The 19,451-nt window shown below is 46.6% G+C and overlaps 1 protein-coding gene across 3 annotated transcripts in view; it reads left to right on the plus strand.

Moving 5' to 3' along the window:
* The window catches only part of INTS2 (integrator complex subunit 2), a 58,871-nt gene that overhangs the window by 36,165 nt on the left and 3,255 nt on the right, over positions 1-19,451 (plus strand). For all 3 annotated transcript variants that reach the window (XM_034434567.3, XM_034434568.3, XM_087890088.1), the window contains exons 17-23: positions 1,527-1,691; positions 5,844-6,045; positions 11,587-11,712; positions 12,591-12,780; positions 14,373-14,663; positions 16,554-16,661; positions 18,798-18,903. In XM_034434567.3, coding sequence (XP_034290458.2) covers positions 1,527-1,691; positions 5,844-6,045; positions 11,587-11,712; positions 12,591-12,780; positions 14,373-14,663; positions 16,554-16,661; positions 18,798-18,903 — 1,188 coding nt within the window. The remainder of the gene's footprint in view (positions 1-1,526; positions 1,692-5,843; positions 6,046-11,586; positions 11,713-12,590; positions 12,781-14,372; positions 14,664-16,553; positions 16,662-18,797; positions 18,904-19,451) is intronic.

Here is a 19,451-nt window from a genome sequence, read left to right on the forward strand (position 1 = left end):
GTGTTGAAAGTATCGTGTTTCCCCGAAAATAAGACCCTGTCTTACATTTTTTTTTTTTGAACCCTAAAAAAAGTCCTTGGCCTTATTGCCATGCGCTCAAAAGCCTGATTGGGCTTATTATCAGGGGATGTCTTATTTCGGGGAAAACAGGGTATATGTTTATAGGGTGCCTTCCTATTGGCTGATTAGTGCGTTGATGGCTGGTGATTGGCTGTCATTTCCTCGTGCTGCCAAGCCCTCGGCTCCTAAATATTTGATAAGCTGGTGGTAATTCGGCACCTTGTCAGTCAACACCAATCAGCCAATAGGAGGTCACCCCATAAACATGACTCACAGAACAGCCGAAAGCACGTATTTCAGTAGAGAGAAATTCCCCGAGGGATGGGCTCCATCAGGAATCCGAAAGCTCGGAAGAGTAAAACCTCTGGTCCCGGTGACCGACCCAAATCCGATCTCGTATCATTATCCTGGGACACGTCTATTTGCCTTCACTTGTGAGAGAAAATGGTGTGTACGGATCAGAGGTGGGTTTCAGCAGGTTCTGACCAGTTCTGGAGAACCGGTAGTGGAAATTTTGAGTAGTTCGGAGAATTGATAGTAATTATTCTGACTGGCCACGCCCCCATCTATTCGCTGCCTCCTGAGTCCCAGCTGATTGGGAGGAAATGGGGATTTTGCAGAAACCTTCCCCTGCCACGCCCATCAAGCCATGCCGCGCCCACCAAGCCACACCCACAGAACCGGTAATAAAAAAATTTGAAAACCAACACTGGTACGGATGGACAAAATGCACCTGATGGTGTGTATTTGCCGGAAGGCTAAAACAAACATGAAAAACACCGACGGCACAATGCAAACACACCAAATCTAAAAGTATTTGATTAGTTTGAAATGTGAAACCCCCCCGGGGAGAGGAAAATAGCTTTCACTGTCATTGTTAGAATTTAGAACGTAAATTGTTGGAGAGCCAGTTTGAGGCAGGGGTCTCCAACCTTGGCAACTTTAAGACTTGTGGACTTCAACTCCCAGAATTCCTCAGCCAGCAAAGCTGGTATGTAAATAGAAATCGGTTCTGTTCGCATACCATCTCAGATTGAATTAAAAAAGGAAACAACAAAGGAATGGAAAAGGGGAGGAGTAGAAAGGGGAAAGTAGGGGAGTTGGGAGGTGAGAAGAAGAGAAAAGAAGAATGGGAAAAGGAGAGGAAGAAGTAAGGGGAAAGAAGAGCAGGAGAGAGGGTAAGAAGGGGAGGAAGAAGAGAGGAGAGGGGAAAGAGGAAAGGAAGTAGGAAAGAAAAGGAGAGGGGGAATGAGGAAAGAAGAAAGAAAGGAAGAGAAAGAAGGGAAGAGAAAAAGGAAAGGTTGTAGTAAAACAAAAGAAGGAAATGGTAAATGGCGGACCCGAACAAATAATTAATTAATTACCTAAGACCACAAGTTTTAAAGTTGCCAAGGTTGGAGTCCCCTGGTTTAAGGCACCAGGCTAGAAAGTGGAAGCGTTTTCTCTCTCCGCTCCTCTCTCTCTAGGCTTGCATTCTGCCCTGCTGCGCCTCCTGGCAACCAACTATCCCCACCTCTGCATCGTGGACGACTGGATCTGTGAGGAACACATCACGGGCACCGATGTTTTGCTGCGCAAGATGCTTCTGACCAACGCTGCCAAGAAACACTCCCCGGAACAACTGCAGGAAGGTGGGTCTCCTTAGAAGTAACACCAAGTGACTTTGTGACGACCTGGGGCACGGCACAGAGATAACACAGGCAGCTGTCAGTTCAAACCGTCCCTTTATTGCTCCAAATTTCCCCCAAACTCTCCCACCTTTCCGGCAAGTCCCAGAGCAAAGTGATGACAAACCCCACACACGAACCTCAAGCAGCCTCTGGCTCCAAGTAGTCCAGCCCAGCGCTGTGTACACCACAACTGCACAGCAATAAATCCAGCAGGGCAAATCAAGGAGTTCAGGAAGCAAAGGATCCAGGTAATTAAGCCAGAAAGCCAGAAAGAATGCAAGGACTCTTGGGAAGTTCAAACGACGGCATTCGACACTTCAGGAACTCAGTGTTTGTTCCCGACAAATGCCCCTCCCCACAGCGTCTTCTTAAATCTCATTCCCCCGGTGTGCCTTGTGAAGATGGGCAGGGCATTCTTCTCCCGAGTAGCCTGCTCAGTTCTTGCCTTCTCTCCACTCTCCGTGCTCTCGGATCAGGAGGGGGTGTCCTTGCTCCTTCCCTGAGCTTTTTCTCTCATGTTCATCCTGCCCCTTTTCCTCCCTGTCTACAAGCTGTTCTAATCCTGAAAATCCCTGACCTAACTGGCCCTGCCCTTCCCCATTTTCCAACGAAGCTGCCCCCTCAGTCTCTGTCAGCTCGTCTTCCCCAGCAGATTCAGCCTTAGGCTCGGATGGGGGCATGACAGACGTTGTGTCAGCGTTCCAGAAAACCCCTCAACTCCAAGTAAAAACACTGAAGTAAGCATTTTTCAAAGTTCTGTTTACTAGAATAGGTAAACTGGCACATCTGGGAAAACTCGAATCTGAGAGATCTGGGTTTTCCCTCAGTAAATCAAACCCCCCAAAACCATCCCCTCACTCCTCAGTCGATCACAGGCTCCAATCACCATCCGTCCCATCTCGAGACATCACTCCAACCACTCCTCCAGATGCAGGATCGGCTTGACCTTGACCGACAGGAAGAATGCTATTATGTCTAAAGACCACCCCTCTACTAAATCCCCCCTCCTACTTTCTCACACAGGAGAAGGTGGCAATATGGAAGCGTCCGGCTTAATATGGCTTCCAAAGCTGACAGGCGTCCCCCCTCTGCAGAAAAAAACACACCCTGAAAAATAAAACAGACAAAACACAAAAGAAGGGGTTAACACCTTGGACATGACCTTTTAACCCGGCCTAATATGGCTTCCAAAGCTGTGGCACCGCTGTAACATTGTCATGCCCCTGTCGGAGTCTGACTCTGAGACGGAAGAGGAACAGCTGACAGAGAGCGAGAGAGTGGCTCCATTGGCTGTGGAGGAAACTGGGGAAGGGCAAAGTCAGGCTGGGCAGAGCAGGGGAGAGGTAGAACAAGGGAGAGGGGGTTCAGATGAAGACCAAGGCCCAACCCCTCTCCTCATCCTAGGGCAGTGATGGCTAACCTTTTTGCCATCGCGTGCCAAAAGTGTGGGGAGCATGGGGGGGGTTGCGCGCACACGTGCCCACACCCATGATTCAATGCCACCCCGCACCCCCACGCATGTGCATGTGACCTCCCTGCGCTACCCCCGCTTTTGGCATGTGATGGCAAAAAGGTTAATGATGGGCCCGGTAGGCCCGTTTTTTGCCCTTCCCAGGCTCCAGAGGCTTTCTTGGAGCCTGGGGAGGGTGAAAACAGCCTTCCCCACTCCCCCAGAGGCCCTCCGGAGGCTGGAAACGGCTCGTTTCCCGACTTCCAGTGGGCCCGGAAGGCCCAAAAATCAGCTGGCCGGCATGCTTGAGCTGAGCTAGGGCAACGCTCACGTGCCCACAGATATGGCTCCACATGCCACCTGTGGCACCCGTGCCATAGGTTCGCCATCACGGTCCTAGGGCGTGCAGGGAAGAACGCAGAAGAGAGCAACGTAGGTTGCGTGGCTTACGAGGGAGGAAAGGGCCCCAATTCCCTTCACAAGGCACACCTGGGGATGGAGTTTAAAGGAGAGGCAAATGGGAGGGGCAGTTGTCGGGAACAAACACTGAGTTCATCTCATATTAACTGCTTTATCTGAGTTCCTGGCATCCTCCCAACTGGTTTGATTTACTGCCGTGCTACTTCAAGTCTGGACTTCTTACCTTGCTTGCCCTGCCGGATTAATTACCTTATTTTGCCCTGTTGGATGCATAGTTGGAAGTTTTGTCTGCTTATAGATTTGTGGAAGAGTTTTTCTCCAGACTGGAGAGTAAAGGGACGTTGGGGGCAAAGTTTGGAGCTAATAAAGGGACTTGAAATGGGGCCAGGGTACTAGAGATTACAGGTAGCCCTTGATTTACAATCATTCATTTAGTGACCGCACTAAACAGCACTGGAAAAAGTGACTTCTGACCGTTTTTCACACTTTTGACCGAAGTCACATGATCACAATTCAGACGCTTGGCAACTGGCATGGACTTACACCGGTTGCAGAGTCTGGGAATCATGTGATCGCTTTTTGCAATCGCCTGACGAGCAAAGTCAACGGGGAAGCCGGACTCGCTCAACCACAAATTTACAAATTTGTTACAAATTTAAAAGCGGCGGTGATTCACTTAACAACTCTGGCAAAAAAGGTGGTAAAACGGGGCAAAACTCACCGAACCGCGGTCTTGCTTAGCAACCGAAATGTTAGTGCAGTTGTGGTCAGAGGACCGCAAAAGGGGATCACATGACCCCAGGACACTGCAACCATCATAAATACATGCCAGTTGACAAGCCTCCAAATTTCAATCACGTGATCAAGGGGATGCCGCAACGGTCATAAATGTGAAAAACCAATCGGGATCAATGAGCGGCGGTGGCTAAGAGTCCAGTACTGAACAACTCAATTAAGTAAGCATATAGAATAGAATAGAATAACAGAGTTGGAAGGGACCTTGGAGGTCTTCTAGTCCAACCCCCTGCTTAGGCAATTGTTGATATGTTTCTGCTATCTTCGCTTGCATACATGCTAGTGTCATTAAGATTATGAGCCGCGGTGGCGCAGTGGTTAGAATGCAGAACTGCAGGCTACTTCTGCTGACTGCCGGCTGCCTGCAATTTGGGAGTTCGAATCTCACCAGGCTAAAGGTTGACTCAGCCTTCCATCCTTCCAAGGTGGGCAAAATGAGGACCCAGATTGTTGGGGGCAAGAGGCTGACTCTGTAAACTGCTTAGAGAGGGCTGTAAAACCACTATGTAGCGATAGATAAGTCTGCTGTTGTCCTTCCTTCCTTCCTTCCTTCCTTCCTTCCTTCCTTCCTTCCTTCCTTCCTTCCTTCCTTCCTCCCTCCCTCCCTCCCTCCCTCTCCTTCGTTCCTTCCTTCCTTCCTTCCTTCCTTCCTTCCCTCCCTCCCTCCCTCCCTCCCTCCCTCCCTCCCTGTGGTTAGAATGCAGTATTGCAGGCTAACTCTGCCCACTGCCAGCAGTTCAATCCTGACCGGCTCAAGGTTGACTCAGCCTTCCATCCTTCCAAGGTGGGTAAAATGAGAACCCAGATTATTGGGGGAAATAGTCTGACTCTGTAAACTCCTTAGAGAGGGCTGGAAAGCACTATGAAGCGGTATATAAATCGAAGTGCTATTGCTATGGCTATTGCAAGCTAACTCTGCCCACTGCTAGGAGTTCGATCATGACCGGCTCAAAGGTTGACTCAGCCTTCCATCCTTCCAAGGTGGATAAAATGAGGACCCAGATTGTTGGGGGGGCAAGAGGCTGACTCTGTAAACCCCTTAGAGAGTGCTGTAAAAACCACCGTAAAGCAGTATATAAGTGTTAAGTGCTATTGCTAAATCACTATCTTCGTGCCGTTGTCACTTCGAACAGTCACTAAATGAGTGGTTGTAAATCGAGGATTACCTGTGCTGATTTTCCCAGGATAAGATGCCAGAAATAAAAAACGAGGCACCTCGGGTGGAGGTGTAAAGCCCTTTGAGGTAGGCCAGGGGTGGGCAAATGTGGCCCTTTTACAGTCTGTGGACTTCAACTCCCAGAATTCCTGAGCCAGCTTGGCTGTATCAGGAATTCTGGGAGTTGAAGTCCACAGGTTGTTAAAAGGGCCACAGTTGCCCACCCCTGAGGTAGGCCAAATCAAACTGAGGTGTTTTTTTTTCCAATATCTCTTTTTTTTTTTTTTTTAAGCTTTCTCAGCGCTGCAAGGAACTCACACTCAGGTCCTGCAGATTTTGGAGCACCTAACGCTCCTCTCGGCTGCCGAATTAATTCCTTACGCCGAGGTGTTGACCTCCAACATGCACCAGCTGTTCCATCCTGGAGTCCCACGACGAATCCTCCAGACGGTCAACAGGATTTGGATGGCGTTGAATATGGTCATGCCACGAAGGTGGGTGGTCTGGCTTGAGCTTCACCTGGAGATGTTAGGAAGGTAGCAATGGAGCGCCGTTGCCAATCGAATGGGATATTTGTAGCTCAGGGTTGGAACTGTAGGGCCCTTGGCTCTCCCTTAGTTTGGTGGTTTTCTTGCAGGCGTTTTATGACCTAACTAGGGAATATCGTCAGTGCTAAGGAGCCTTGGTGGTGCAGTGGACTAAGTGCTGTTATGTAGCACTTAGCTGCCAGCTGCAATTACTGCGAGTTTGAATCTCACCAGGCTCAAGGTTGACTCAGCCTTCCATCCTTCCGAGGGAGGTAAAATGAGGACCCGGATTGTGGGGGCAATAAGCTGACTTTGTATAAAAAAGAACACTGGTTAGGGGGTGGCCGAAAGCCCTACTAAGCAGGTATATACAAAAGTAGGAAGGCTATTGCTTAACGCATTGTAAGCCGCCCTGAGTCTCCAGAGAAGGGCGGCATATATAAATCGAACTAATAACTAACTATCTATCTATCTATCTAACTAACTAACTAACTAACTAACTAACTAACTAACTAACTAATAAATAAATAAATAGAGAGGAGGAGGACTGTGGGGTCCTCGGTGCTCTCTGAGCTTGCTTTTTTTCGTGCAGACGTTTCGTGACCCAACTAGATAACATCATCAGTGCCAGAAGGGTTTGCTCTCTGTTTATATATAGGTTTACCCTGTTCGTGTTCGTGCCCCTTGATTATTTACGGATAGATGGATGGAGAGATGGAAGGAAGGAGAGAGAGTCCTTGGTGCTCTCTGAGCCTGGTTCAGTGTTTGGTTGCCCCTGGTTCGGACCGGTTCTATAGAACCGGTAGTAAAACAGGCGGGAGGCTCCGCCCACTGACACCGCCGTCATCAGAACACTTCTGCACATGCGCAGAAAGCGCCCGGCCCCGTTGCGAACCGGTAGTAAAGGTAGGTAGAACCCACCCTGGCCTGTTTGTTTTCTTGCAGACGTTTCATTACCCAACTAGGTAATGCTATCAGTGCTAGAAGGGAGGAGGAGGAAGAGGAGGAGGAAGAGGAGGACTGTGGGGTCCTTGGTGCTCTCTGAGCTTGCTTGTTTTCGTGCAGACGTTTCATGACCCAACATGAGCCTTGGTAGTACAGGGGTTTAAGGCACCCTGTTATTAAGCTGGTTATTAAAACCAGCTGCCTGCAATTACTGCAGGGTTCGAATCTCGCCAAGGCTCAAGGTTGACTCAGCCTTCCATCCTTTCTAAGGTAGGTGAAATGAGGACCCAGTTGTGGGGGCAATAAGCTGACTTTGTATAAATATACAAAAGGATGAAGGCTATTGCTTAGCGCATTGTAAGCCGCCCTGAGTCTTCGGAGAAGGGCGGCATATAAATCAAATTAAATAAAAAATAAAATAAATAGATAACATTGTTAAGGATATTGTTGTGTCACCACCAGAGTCATGGTTCATAAAGCAGAGTACCATCAGAAGTTTTTACGCACGGAAACGGTTTTGAGAGTAATTGTGAATAACATGCAGACAAACTGGTTTTATATTACTTTACTTTGAGGGTAAAGCGAAATCAAAGTCATTTAACAATCCAAGCCTTAGCCATATAAAGTGCAATATACAAGATCAATCCAGGGATATAAACTCTTCTTACCAGTTTGTAGAAAAATACAAGGAACATTCAGGAACAATATAAAAACAGTTCAATAATGTGGAATTGGGATCGTAGAAACACCCAGGAGCATAGAAGAATTCAGAGGCAGATGCATAAATAAATGTCTTAAACGTATTTATTCATATGATAAATCATATTAACTATGTACAACAGAGATCAAGTCTCATGAGGAACAAACATGAAAAGAGAGAGATGGAGAGAGCAAAGTGGAAAAGGTTGGAGGGGGTTTTATACTCAGGGTAAGCACCTCCTTTCCACATAGGGGTGGAGACACTCTCAGCCTCCACTGGTGTCTATATGACACATGTGCCAATGGCTTGCAAATACTTGACAAATAAATATCAGGAAACAGTAATAAATAAATCATGATCAAACATTGACCATTTAGAGAGATCAAAAATAGTTACAGCATAGTAGCAGGTAAAAATATGGTGTAGTGTCCACAACTAACCACAATTAAGCTCTCCTTAAATACATTGGCTACAGAGCTCATCCAATCAGGATGCAGAATGACTCAGCAATGTTCTTAAAGCAACATAATACATTTACATGTTACAAACATACAATGTTGGATTATATATTACCTGGCCAACTAGTTAGGCAATGACCATTTCCTAACAAACATCATCAGTACCAGAAGGGTTTGCTCTCTGTTTATAATTAGGTTTACCCTGTCTGTGTTTGTGTCCCCTTGATTGTTTATGGATAGATGGATGGATAGATGGAAGGAGAGAGGATCCTTGGTGCTCTCTGAGCTTGGTTGTTTTCTTGCAGACGTTTCATGACCCAACTAGATAACATCATCAGTGCTAGAAGGTAGTGGGACTTGCTCCCTATTTATATGCAGGCTTGGCAGTCCTGGTAGCCCTTAGAATTGGGATTTGGAATTTGGAATTTGGAATTGGAATTTGGGATTTAGAATTTGGAATTGGAATTTGGGATTTAGAATTTGGAATTTGGAATTGGAATTTGGGATTTAGAATTTGGAATTGGAATTTGGATTTGGAATTTGGAATTTGGAATTGGAATTTGGGATTTAGAATTTGGAATTGGGATTTGGATTTGGAATTTGGAATTTGGAATTGGAATTTGGGATTTAAAATTTGGAATTGGAATTTGGATTTGGATTTTGGAATTGGAATAAGTTATTAGCCAAATGTGATTGGATACAGAAGGAATTTGTTTCCGGTGCATAAGCTCTGAGTGTACATACAAACAACAAGGTAATATAATCACTGTACATATAAGCATACAAACCACAAGTATACACAAAGGACAAGTGTACATACAAAAAAGGTAATATGATCATCAGATACCAATAGGAGAAGGTGTTAGAAAAGATGAGGAGGATAATAGTAATACAGCCATACTACATGGGTAAATATCCTTAGGCGTAAGAGAGAGTTGTGAGAATTAGGTATTCAGCAGAGTGATGACACCGGGATTTCTATCTGGTTGTTTTGGCATGCAGTGCCTTATAGCGCCATCCTGAGGGGAGGAGTTGAAACAGTTTGTGTCCCGGATGTGAGGGATCTGTAGATATTTTCTCAGCCCTCTTTCTGATCTACTTACTGGAAGGCAGGCTGGTAGTCATTGGGGTTTTTTGCAGTCTTAACTATCTGTTGAATTTTCTACCTGTCCTATTTGGCTCAGTTGTGGCCGTAAATTGAGGACTACCTGTTATTTCTTTGTAGAACTGTATCAGCAACTCCTGGGGCAGATGAGGCTATTGTTTAATGTTAGCTTGTTTGCCTTGAGTTGGTAGCTTCTTATTCTTATTACTTCTTGATTGTTGGTCTGGTATTAATCTGAAAGGGCAAGCCAGATTCCTGTAGTATGTAGGTAGTCCTTGACTTTACGACCACACCTGAGCCCAAAACTTTTGTCGCTAAGCGAGACATTTGTTAAGTGAATTTTTATCCCGTTTTACGACCTTTCTCATCACAGTTCTTAAGTGAATCACTGCAGTAGTTAAATCCGTAGCACGGTTGTTAAATGAACCCAGGCTTCCCCGGGGATTCTGCTTGTCAGAAGGTCGCAAAAGACGATCACGTGACACCCTCCCAGGACACTGCAACGGTCATAAATGTGAGTCAGTTGCCGACTCACATCTCCATTCTAATCATCTGAATATGGGGATGCTGCCGCGGTCGTCGGTGTGAAAAACGGCCTTAAGTCACTCTTTTCAGTGCCGTTGTCGCTTCGAACAGTCCCTAAGTGGACTGTTGCTGTTCTGCCCTAGCTACGGACCCAAAGAACGCAGCACACACAAAGTCTGTACAAACCTTAGTTTACTAAATAAACCAGTTTTTTACAACAACGGCTGTTAATTAACTGCATTAACAGCCACCAAGAATTCAAAGAATAATAACTGAAAGCTTACTGTGGTTGGCAGAATGCCCAGAAGCAATTTGCAGGAAGCTGATAAGATAAGCAAGACAAGACAAGAAGATATGTGAACTAAGACAGCCGTGACCGGGAGGATTTTTCATCAGGTTCGCCTGATTCGCCAGTTGCGTCCCTTTCTGGATCGGGACTCCTTACGCACGGTCACTCATGCCCTTGTCACCTCCCGCCTGGACTATTGCAACGCTCTCTACATGGGGCTCCCCTTGAGGAGCACCCGGAGGCTCCAACTGGCGCAGAGTGCGGCCGCGCGGGTGGTAATGGGAGCGACATGGCGTTCCCATGTAACACCCCTCCTGCGTGAGCTGCACTGGCTCCCGGTGGTCTTCCGGGTGCGCTTCAAGGTTTTGGTTACCACCTTTAAAGCGCTCCATGGCTTAGGACCTGGGTACTTGCGGGACCGCCTACTACCACCAATAGCCTCCCACCAGCCGGTACGCTCCCATAGAGAGGGGCTCCTCCGGGTGCCGTCAGCCAAACAATGCCGACTGGCGGCCCCCAGGGGGTGGGCCTTCTCTGTGGGGGCACCTACTATCTGGAACGAGCTCCCCCCAGAGATACGGAGGATCCCGGATCTGCGCAACTTCCGCTGCGCTTTAAAGACCTTATTATTTCACCAGGCGGGCCTGGCCTAATTTTCTCCCTCTTTTATAAAAGATTTTTAATTTTCAAATATCTTTTAGTATTTTATACATTCAATTCTAAATTGGTTTTAAAAGTTTGAGGTTTTAAATTTGTCGGGGCCAAAATTATTTAATTTGATTTTATTCTACTTTTAAATTTTGTATGTATGTGTTTTATTGTTTGGCTGTGCACCGCCCTGAGTCCTTCGGGAGTAGGGCGGTATAGAAATCAAATAAAATAAAAATAAATAAATAAAATAAATAAATAAATAAGTTGTTCCCTGCAAATTGCTTCAGTTGGCGTTCCTTCTTAAATAGGCTAAGGGAGTGGCCAATTAGCCCCAAACCTTACTCTCGAGGAAGCCTCCTCCTGAGGAGCCACTCCTGCCTTTTGGCAGCTCTGCGCGCCCGTGCATCGAGAAGAGGCTCCTCCTCTTCGTCCTCTTCACTTAAAGGAGCTTCTGGAGGTTCTGAAGGCCCTGGCTGAATCCCCGCCTCTGGCACCACATCTTCTCCAGTCTCCTCATTGTCTGACTCAAGTGCCAGCTGCACAGGCTGCTGGCGCAGCACCACACCAGCCTCCTTGCTGTCCGAATCAGCTAGTAGCTGCACAGGCCACGTACGGACCACAACAGTTGCAAGTCGAGGACTACCTCTATATAGGTAGCAATAACAAACCGGGCATTCCTGATTCTTTGCACCTGACGGTTCCTCCAGGTGATTCCTTCTGCCTATTACACCTGGATGGCCAGTGGAAGAGTGAGATTTGTTCTAATTGGGCTTTGCTCTGATGTAGCCTGGCAGTTCTGGAAATTCTTATATTTACAGCTGTTTTTTTCCTCCAGGTTGTGGGTAATGACAGTGAATGCCCTGCAGCCATCTGGCAAAACAGTCCGACAGCAGAAGTACACCCAGAAAGACCTTCTGATTGATCCCCTGATTGTGTTAAGGTGTGATCCGAGGGTTCACAGGTAAGGCTGTTTCCCCCCACCCGTTTCCTCAACCACAACATGGTGACCTTGATTTCTCGCACAGGGCGCAACCAACCACAAATACGCAGGCACAACATTTCAAAAATTGCGTCAAGTCCAGGTGGTACGGTTCGTCCTCGATCTACGATTGGGCAATTGAGCCCAAAATTTCTCTTGCCAAGCCGGTTGAGTGGTTAAAGCGTGTTTTGCTTCCTTTTACGACCTCTCTGGTTAAGTGAATCGCTTGCAGTTGTGGGAGGTTAGCGACACGGTTGTTAAGCGAATCTGACTTCTCCTTGGGCTTTGTTTGTCAGAAGGTCGTAAAAGGGGATCACGTGACCCTGGGACCAGAGGTGGGTTTTTCAGCAGGTTCTGACCAGTTCTGGAGAACTGGTAGCGGAAATTTTGAGTTGTTCGGAGAACCAGTAGTAAAAATTCTGACTGGCCCCGCCCCCATCTATTCTCTGCCTCCCAAATCCCAGCTGATTGGAAGGAAATGGGGATTTTGCAGCAACTTTCCCCTGGAGTGGGGTGGGAATGGAGATTTTACAGTATCCTTCCCCTGCCATGCCCACCAAGCCACGCCCACCAAGCCATGCCACACCCACAGAACCAGTAGTAAAAAATTCTGAAACCCACCACTGCCTGGGACATTGCAGCTGCCATAAATAGGAGTCGCTTGGTAAACGTCTGAATTTTGATCACATGAATGAGGGGACGCTGAAGCGGTCGTAAGTGTGAAAACTGATCATAAGTCCCTTTTTTTTTCCAGTGCTGTTTTAACTTTGAACGGTTGCTAAACGGGACTGCCCGTAGACCTCTATTCTCTTCTTCTCTCTCCTGCCTTCTATTTCTTTCCCCTGTTTGTGTCTCCTCAGGTGTCCGCCTCTGATGGATATCACCCTGCATATGCTGAATGGCTACCTGCTGGCTTCAAAAGCCTACCTGAGCGCCCACCTCAAAGAAACGGCCGATCAGGACGTCAAGCCTTTGCAAAACAGCGTAACGGGTTTGGAAGGCCCCGAAGTGACGCGGGAAGAACTGAAAAACGCATTGCTAGCAGCCCAGGTAATCTTATAAACATTCAGCTGTTGAAAGGACCAGTTTTCAACAGCTTAGCTGCTGGGCAGATTGGTTGAGAATCGTTTGTCCTGAAGCAGAGTTTTCAAGATGTTCCCTAATTTGGATAATGAAAACAACCAAGCTCAGAGAGCACCAAGGAGCCTTCATTTTATCCCACCTTTATTACTTTATAAGTAACTGAAGATGGTGAATATACTTAATATTCCTTCCTCCTCCTATTTTTCCCACAAGAGCAACTCAATAAGTTGGCGGGGAGAGAGAGGGAGAGGGAGGGAGGGAGAGCGAAAGAGAGGCTCAAAGTCACCCAGCCAGCTTTTATGCCTAAAACGGAACTAGAACTCTCACCATCTCTTGGTGATCGGCCCAAAGTCACCCAGCTGGCATTGGTGCTTAAGGTGGAACTAGAATTCACTGTCTCCTGGTTTCTTTGAATCCTAATGTCAAGTTTGAAACTTGGACAACTACGTGCCAACTACGTTTCAACTTGACAGTAGAGTAAGCATGGGGGGGGGAGGTGTTGCTTTAGAATTGGTTAGCTGGAGAAACAAAACCTCCAAAATTCCACTGAAGATGGTGAGAGCCTGAAACCTTTTCAAGGACTTCGTAGCAAGTGTGGAGTTGAAGCAGGCGGTTCCCATAACAAAGTGTGTTTGTTTACATGGACGATGTGAGAGGTTGGGGGTTTGGCTGGGGAAATTATTGTTTAATTCTATGAACTGGCATCTGGGAACCTCTGAATTAGTTTTGCTTCGACATTACCAGTCAGTGTATTCAGTAAACAGTAAGATTTTCAGAAAAAAAATGAAATTGGAGTTTTGTTTGTATTCTCGAGTTGGATGTTGACTCCTAATTGCATTACATCGTGAGCCATGGCCTAGTCTCAACCTGCTTGGTTGCTCTTGACTTACCTGTCATTCCCCCCATAAGAGTCTGTATCTGAGACGGAAGACGAACAGCTGACAGAGAGTGGGAGAGTGGCTCCGTTGGCTGTGAAGGAAACTGGGGAAGGGCAAAGTCAGACTGGGCAGAGCAGGGGAGAGGTAGAACAAGGGAGGGGGGTTTTAGATGGAGACCAAGGCCCACCCCCTCCTCATCCTAGGGCGCGCAGGCTAGAACACAAGAGAGCAACGTGGGTTGTGTGGCCCCAATTCCCTTCACAAGGCACACCTGGGGATGGAGTTTAAAGGAGAGGCAGTTGGGAGGGGCATTTGTCGGGAACAAATGCTGAATTTATCTAGTGTTGAGGGTTGTGGCTTGCATTCCTGGCATTCCTCCTGACTGTTTGAATTAGTGCCGTGCTTCTGTGTGCTTATCTTGTCTTGCTGGAAATACTTTGGGTCTGGGATTCATTATCTTGTCCTGCTGGAGTGATTGATTGCAGTCATTCTGCTTACAGCATTTGGACTGGAGTATCTGCAGCCAGAAGCTGCTGCAGGTTTGTGGGAGAGTTTTTCTCCAGGCCAGAGAGTAAATGGGACGTTGGGGACAAAGTTGGTGCCAATAAAGGGACTCATACCGGTTCTCTGGCTCTGTTGCCTTTGTGCCACGCCCCGGGTCATCACATTACCTTCTTCCAGGATAGTGCCGCGGTGCAGATCCTTCTGGAAATTTGCTTGCCTTTGGAAGAAGAAAGCCCTCCAGGCAGGAAGTCCAGCAGACTGTTAAAGAACCAGCCGGGAAGTGCCGCACGCAGTCCTCCAAACAAGCAGTTCAAAGAGGAGGAAGAGGAGGAGAAGGAAGGAGGAGACGGAGAGGAAGTAGAGGACAGCCTTCTCTGCAACTTGAGAGAAGTCCAGTGCCTGGTTTGCTGTCTTGTGCACCAGATGTTCATCGCCGACCCCAACATTGCTAAGCTGGTTCACTTCCAGGTGTGTGTTTGTGTTTTCAGTGTGTTTGTGTTTCTTTGGACAACTTGGCTGCTCATGCCATGCCAGACCATGCGTGTGCCATAGGTTCAGATGGCATGCGCGCCATTAACCAGAAGACTGGCTTTCTGGTGTGCATGTGTGTGCCAGAAACCAGAAGTTCAATTTCAAGTGTGCATATGCCCACTGGGCAGCTCCTCTTCCGGGTCGCGTCCCAGACGAGCGCACACGCTCCCTTTTCGGCACTCGGTGCCAAAATGGTTCGCCATCACTGATCTATAGCTTTCAACGGGTGTGTGGGTAGGTGTTTCCTGCCATCTGCCACTTGAGCTCAAAGTGCCATCAGTTAAATATATCAGATAACACAGGTAATCCTCGAGTTACGACCCTAATGACGAACCCGTTTTATGACTGTTAACAACTTACGACCATAATGGACAAGGTCCATTTCAGTCGTAACTCGAGGACCACCTATTTGGCAGTTTCTTGACTGGGATATTGTTTACTTGGTTGTTGGACTGAGGTTAACCTTGGAGTTAATCTATGTCACGGGTGTCAAATTCGCGACCTCACGCTGCCTTCATGTGACGTTTCGCGACATTTTTTTCCCTTCGCGGAGCTGGGATGGGAGTGGCCTGTGTGTGACGCATCCAGATCACGGGCTGCCAATCTGACACCCTGATCTATGCTGATCTGATTGCTGGTGGAGAGATGCTGGAGTTTTTTTGTTCTCTTTTGGGCTGGTTGATTGTCCCTTTTCAGAAGAATAGAATAGAATTAGAATTAGAATTAGAATTAGAGGAGAGGAGAAGAAATAGGAATAGAAATAGAATAGAAATAAAATAGAATAGAATTAATAGAATAGAATAGAATAGAATAGAATAGAATAGAATAGAATAGAATAGAATAGAATAGAATAGAATAGAATAGAATAGAATTCTTTATTGGCCAAGTGTGATTGGACACACAAGGAATTTGTCTTTGGTGTATATGCTCTCAGTACATAAAGAGAATAAAATACATTCATCAAGAATAAAAAGATACACTTAGTGATAGTCAAGGTTACTAATAAGCTATCAAATCGTACTAGGAAACAAATAAAAACAATATAAATTGAAAGATACAAGCAACATGGTTATAGTCATAAGTGGAAAGAGATAGATACTAGTAAGGAAGAGAAGAATAATAGTAATACAGTCTTAATAAATTATTTGACAGTGTTGTGGGAATTAGTTGTTTAGCAGAGTGAGGGCATTCAGGAAAAAACTGTTCTTGTGTCTAGTTGTTCTAGTATGCAGTGCTCTATAGTGTCGTTTTGAGGATAGGAGTTGAAACAATTTATGTCCAGGATGTGAGGGGTCTGTAAATATTTTCACAGCCCTCTTTGACTCGTGCAGTAGACAGGTCCTCAATGGAAGGCAGGTTGGTAGCCATGTTTTTTTCTGCAGTTCTACTTATCCTCTGAAGTCTGTGTCTGTCTTGTTGGGTTGCAGAGCCAAACCAGACAGTTATGGAGGTGCAGATGACAGACTCAATGATTCCTCTGTAGAACTGGATCAGCAACTCCTTGGGCAGTTTGAGCTTCCTGAATTGGCGCAGAAAAAACATTCTTTGTTGAGCTTTTTTGATGACATTTTTGCATGGTCTATAGATCTTGTTAAAGACACCAGAATATAAACTGACAGCAAACAGCACTCCTTCCTAGCATTGATGATGTTACCCATTTGGGTAATGAAATGTCTGCAAGAAAACAACCAAGCTCAGAGAGCACCAAGGACCCCTCTCGTCAGCCCTGAGCTACAAATATTCTCCTATGGTTTTGCTTGAAACAGGCAGGGCTAAGCTGGATTTCTCGCATGGGCCATTTTTTCTTCCCTTTCTCTCTCCAAACAGGGCTACCCTTGTGAGCTACTTCCCCTAACCGTGGCCGGCATCCCCTCAATGCATATCTGCCTGGACTTCATCCCTGAACTGATTGCTCAGCCTGAACTGGAGAAACAGGTATTGGCTCACGCGGCTGCCTCCCATCCGCTTCTCCCCGTATGTGTGGGTCTGTGTCTTAGATCAGGGGTTTTATTTGTTTTCAACCCAATCTGGAAGAGTGGCTCTGTTCTGGGCCCCCTCAGTGAAGCAATGTTCCCTAATGGGTCCCCAGGAAGTACCGTATTTTTTTGGACTATAAAACGCACCGGAGTATAAGACGTACCAAGATTTCAAAGAGGTAAATAAGAAAAAAAAAAAGTTTTTGCCCTCCCCAGCCCCCAGGAGCACTCTGCAGGCCTCCCAAACCCTCTGCGCATCCAGTTTTTCACAAAAACAGGACGCACAGAGGGCTAGGGAGGCCTGCAGAGTGTTCCTGGGGGCTGGGGAGGGCAAAAACATGATGCATGTGGGGTTTGGGAGGCCAAAAATGGGCCTGTTTTTGGCAAAAACGGGACACGCAGGGCGGGGTTTCGGGAGGCCAAAAATGGCTGTATTCTGTGTATAAGATACACCAACATTTCCACCCTCTTTTAGGGAGAGGAAAAGTGCATCTTATACTCTGAAAAGTACGGTACGCATCTTTTTAGTCCTAGCACCTGTTTTGTGAAACAGCTTTCCCCAGGAACGTGGACGTCCCCAAATCTATTGGCCTCTTGCACTAGAGCCCCAAATCTATAGACATTTTTCAAGTATAAATCAAGGACTGCTTGTATAGCTGGTCCTCACTTTACGACCGCCGTTGAGCCCAAAATTGATGTTGCTCACTGAGAAGTTTGTTAAGTGAGTTTTGCTCCCATTTTACGACTTTGCTCGCCACGTTTGCTAAGCGAATCGCTGTGGTTCTTAAATGAGTCACACCGTTGTTAAGTGAATCTGGTTTCCCCATTGATTTGGCTTGTCAGAAAGTCGCAAAAGGGGATCACACTTTGAACGGTCAGTAAATGAACTGTTGTAAGTTGAGGGTTATCTGTACTTAGAACAGCACATTTTAGGGTACCACCCATCTCATTCTGTAATACAGACCATAAGTATGCTTCTCCCAGGATTAAAATCTAGCCATGGGCCTCTTTGCTGGCTCAGTCAAACTAAAGGTAGTCCTCAACTTACAACAGTTCATTTAGTGACCACTTGAAGTTACAACGGCACTGACAAGTGTGAAAAGTGACTTGTGACCACTTTTCACACTTACAGCCATTGCACCATCCCCGTGGTCACATGATAAAAATTCAAACATTTGGCAACCGACTCACATTTATGATGGTCGCAGCCTCCCAGGGATGGGGGTCACGTGATCCCCATTTTGCCACCTTCTGGCCAGCCAAGTCAATGGGGAAGCCAACCTCACTTAACAACCATGTTACTAAGCGAAGAACTGCAGTGATTCCCTGTTCTGCCCCAGCTACGGACCCCAAAGAACGCAGCACACACAAAGTCTATACAAACCTTAGTTTACTAAATTAAATCAGTCTTTTCCAAACAAAGGCTGTTAATTAACTTTCTTAACAGCCTACAAGAATCCAAAGAATAAATAATCGTAATCTTACTAGGATTGGCAGAAAGCCCAGAAGCAATTTTCAGGAAACAGATAAGAGAACTAAGATCAGGACGCGAAGGAGAGTGAACGAAGTTGTTCCCTGCAAATTGCTTCAGTCGTCGGCCTTCCTTAAATAGGCTAAGGGAGTGGCCAATTAGCCCCAAGCCTTACCCTCGAGACCTCCTCCTGAGGGGCCTCTCCTGCCTTTTGGTTGCTCTGCGCGCCCATGCATCGAGAAGAGGCTCCTCCTCTTCTTCCTCTTCACTTAAAGGAGCTTCTGGAGGTTCTGAAGGCCCTGGCTGAATCCCCGCCTCTGGCACCACATCTTCTCCAGCCTCCTCATTGTCCGACTTGAGTGCCAGCTGCACAGGCTGCAGCATCACATCAGCCTCCTCGCTGTCAGAATCACCTACTAGCTGCATAGGCCGCTGACAGGCCACAACATTCCCTTAACAACGGTGGCAAGAAAAGCCGTCAAATGGGGCAAAACTCACTTAAACAATGTCTCATTTAGCAACATAAATTTCGGGTTCAATTGTGGTCGTAAGTCGAGGTCTACCTGTAGCTCCTTTTAAAGGTCTTTCGTGACTGCTTTTCTGGTTTTGTTTCTCTCTTTCCAGATATTCGCTATCCAGTTGCTTTCTTACTTGTGCATTCAGTATGCGCTACCCAAGTCTCTGAGCGTGGCACGTTTAGCTATCAATGTTATGGGAACCCTGCTGACAGGTAAGCCAGGTTAGCCCTGGAAAATCTGGCCCTGGAACCTACCATATTTTTCGGATTATAAAATGCACCTGACTATAAAATGCACCTAAATTTAGAAGAGGAAAACAAACAAAAAAAGTTTTTGGCGGCCTTTTTTTGGGGGCCTTTTTTCAGCCCTTTTCCAGCCTTCTTTTGGCCCATTTTTGGGGCTTTGTTGGGCTTGTTTTTGAGGGTTAAAAGGGTTTGAAAACAGGCTGAAAAAAGCCTAGAAAACAGGCTGAAAAAAGCCTAAAAATGGTCTGAAAAAAGCCTCGAAAACAAGCCAAAATAAGCCCTGAAAATGAGCCCAAAAAGCTTCGAATACAGGCCAAGAAAAGCCCCCAAAACGGGCCAAAAAAAAGCCTCAAAAATGGGCTGAAAAAAAGGCCCGAAAATGGGCTGAAAAAGCCCCGGAAACAGGCCAAAAAAAGGCCTGAGAAAGGCCCGAAAACGGGGCTTGCGGAGGCCGGTGTGTGGGCGGGGCTTCGGCAATATTCAGCCTATAAGATACACAGACATTTTCACGCCCT

The sequence above is a fragment of the Pantherophis guttatus genome, chromosome 1 (assembly GCF_059756535.1).
Source record: "Pantherophis guttatus breed Tessera chromosome 1, ASM5975653v1, whole genome shotgun sequence".
Taxonomy (NCBI): Eukaryota; Metazoa; Chordata; class Lepidosauria; order Squamata; family Colubridae; genus Pantherophis; species Pantherophis guttatus.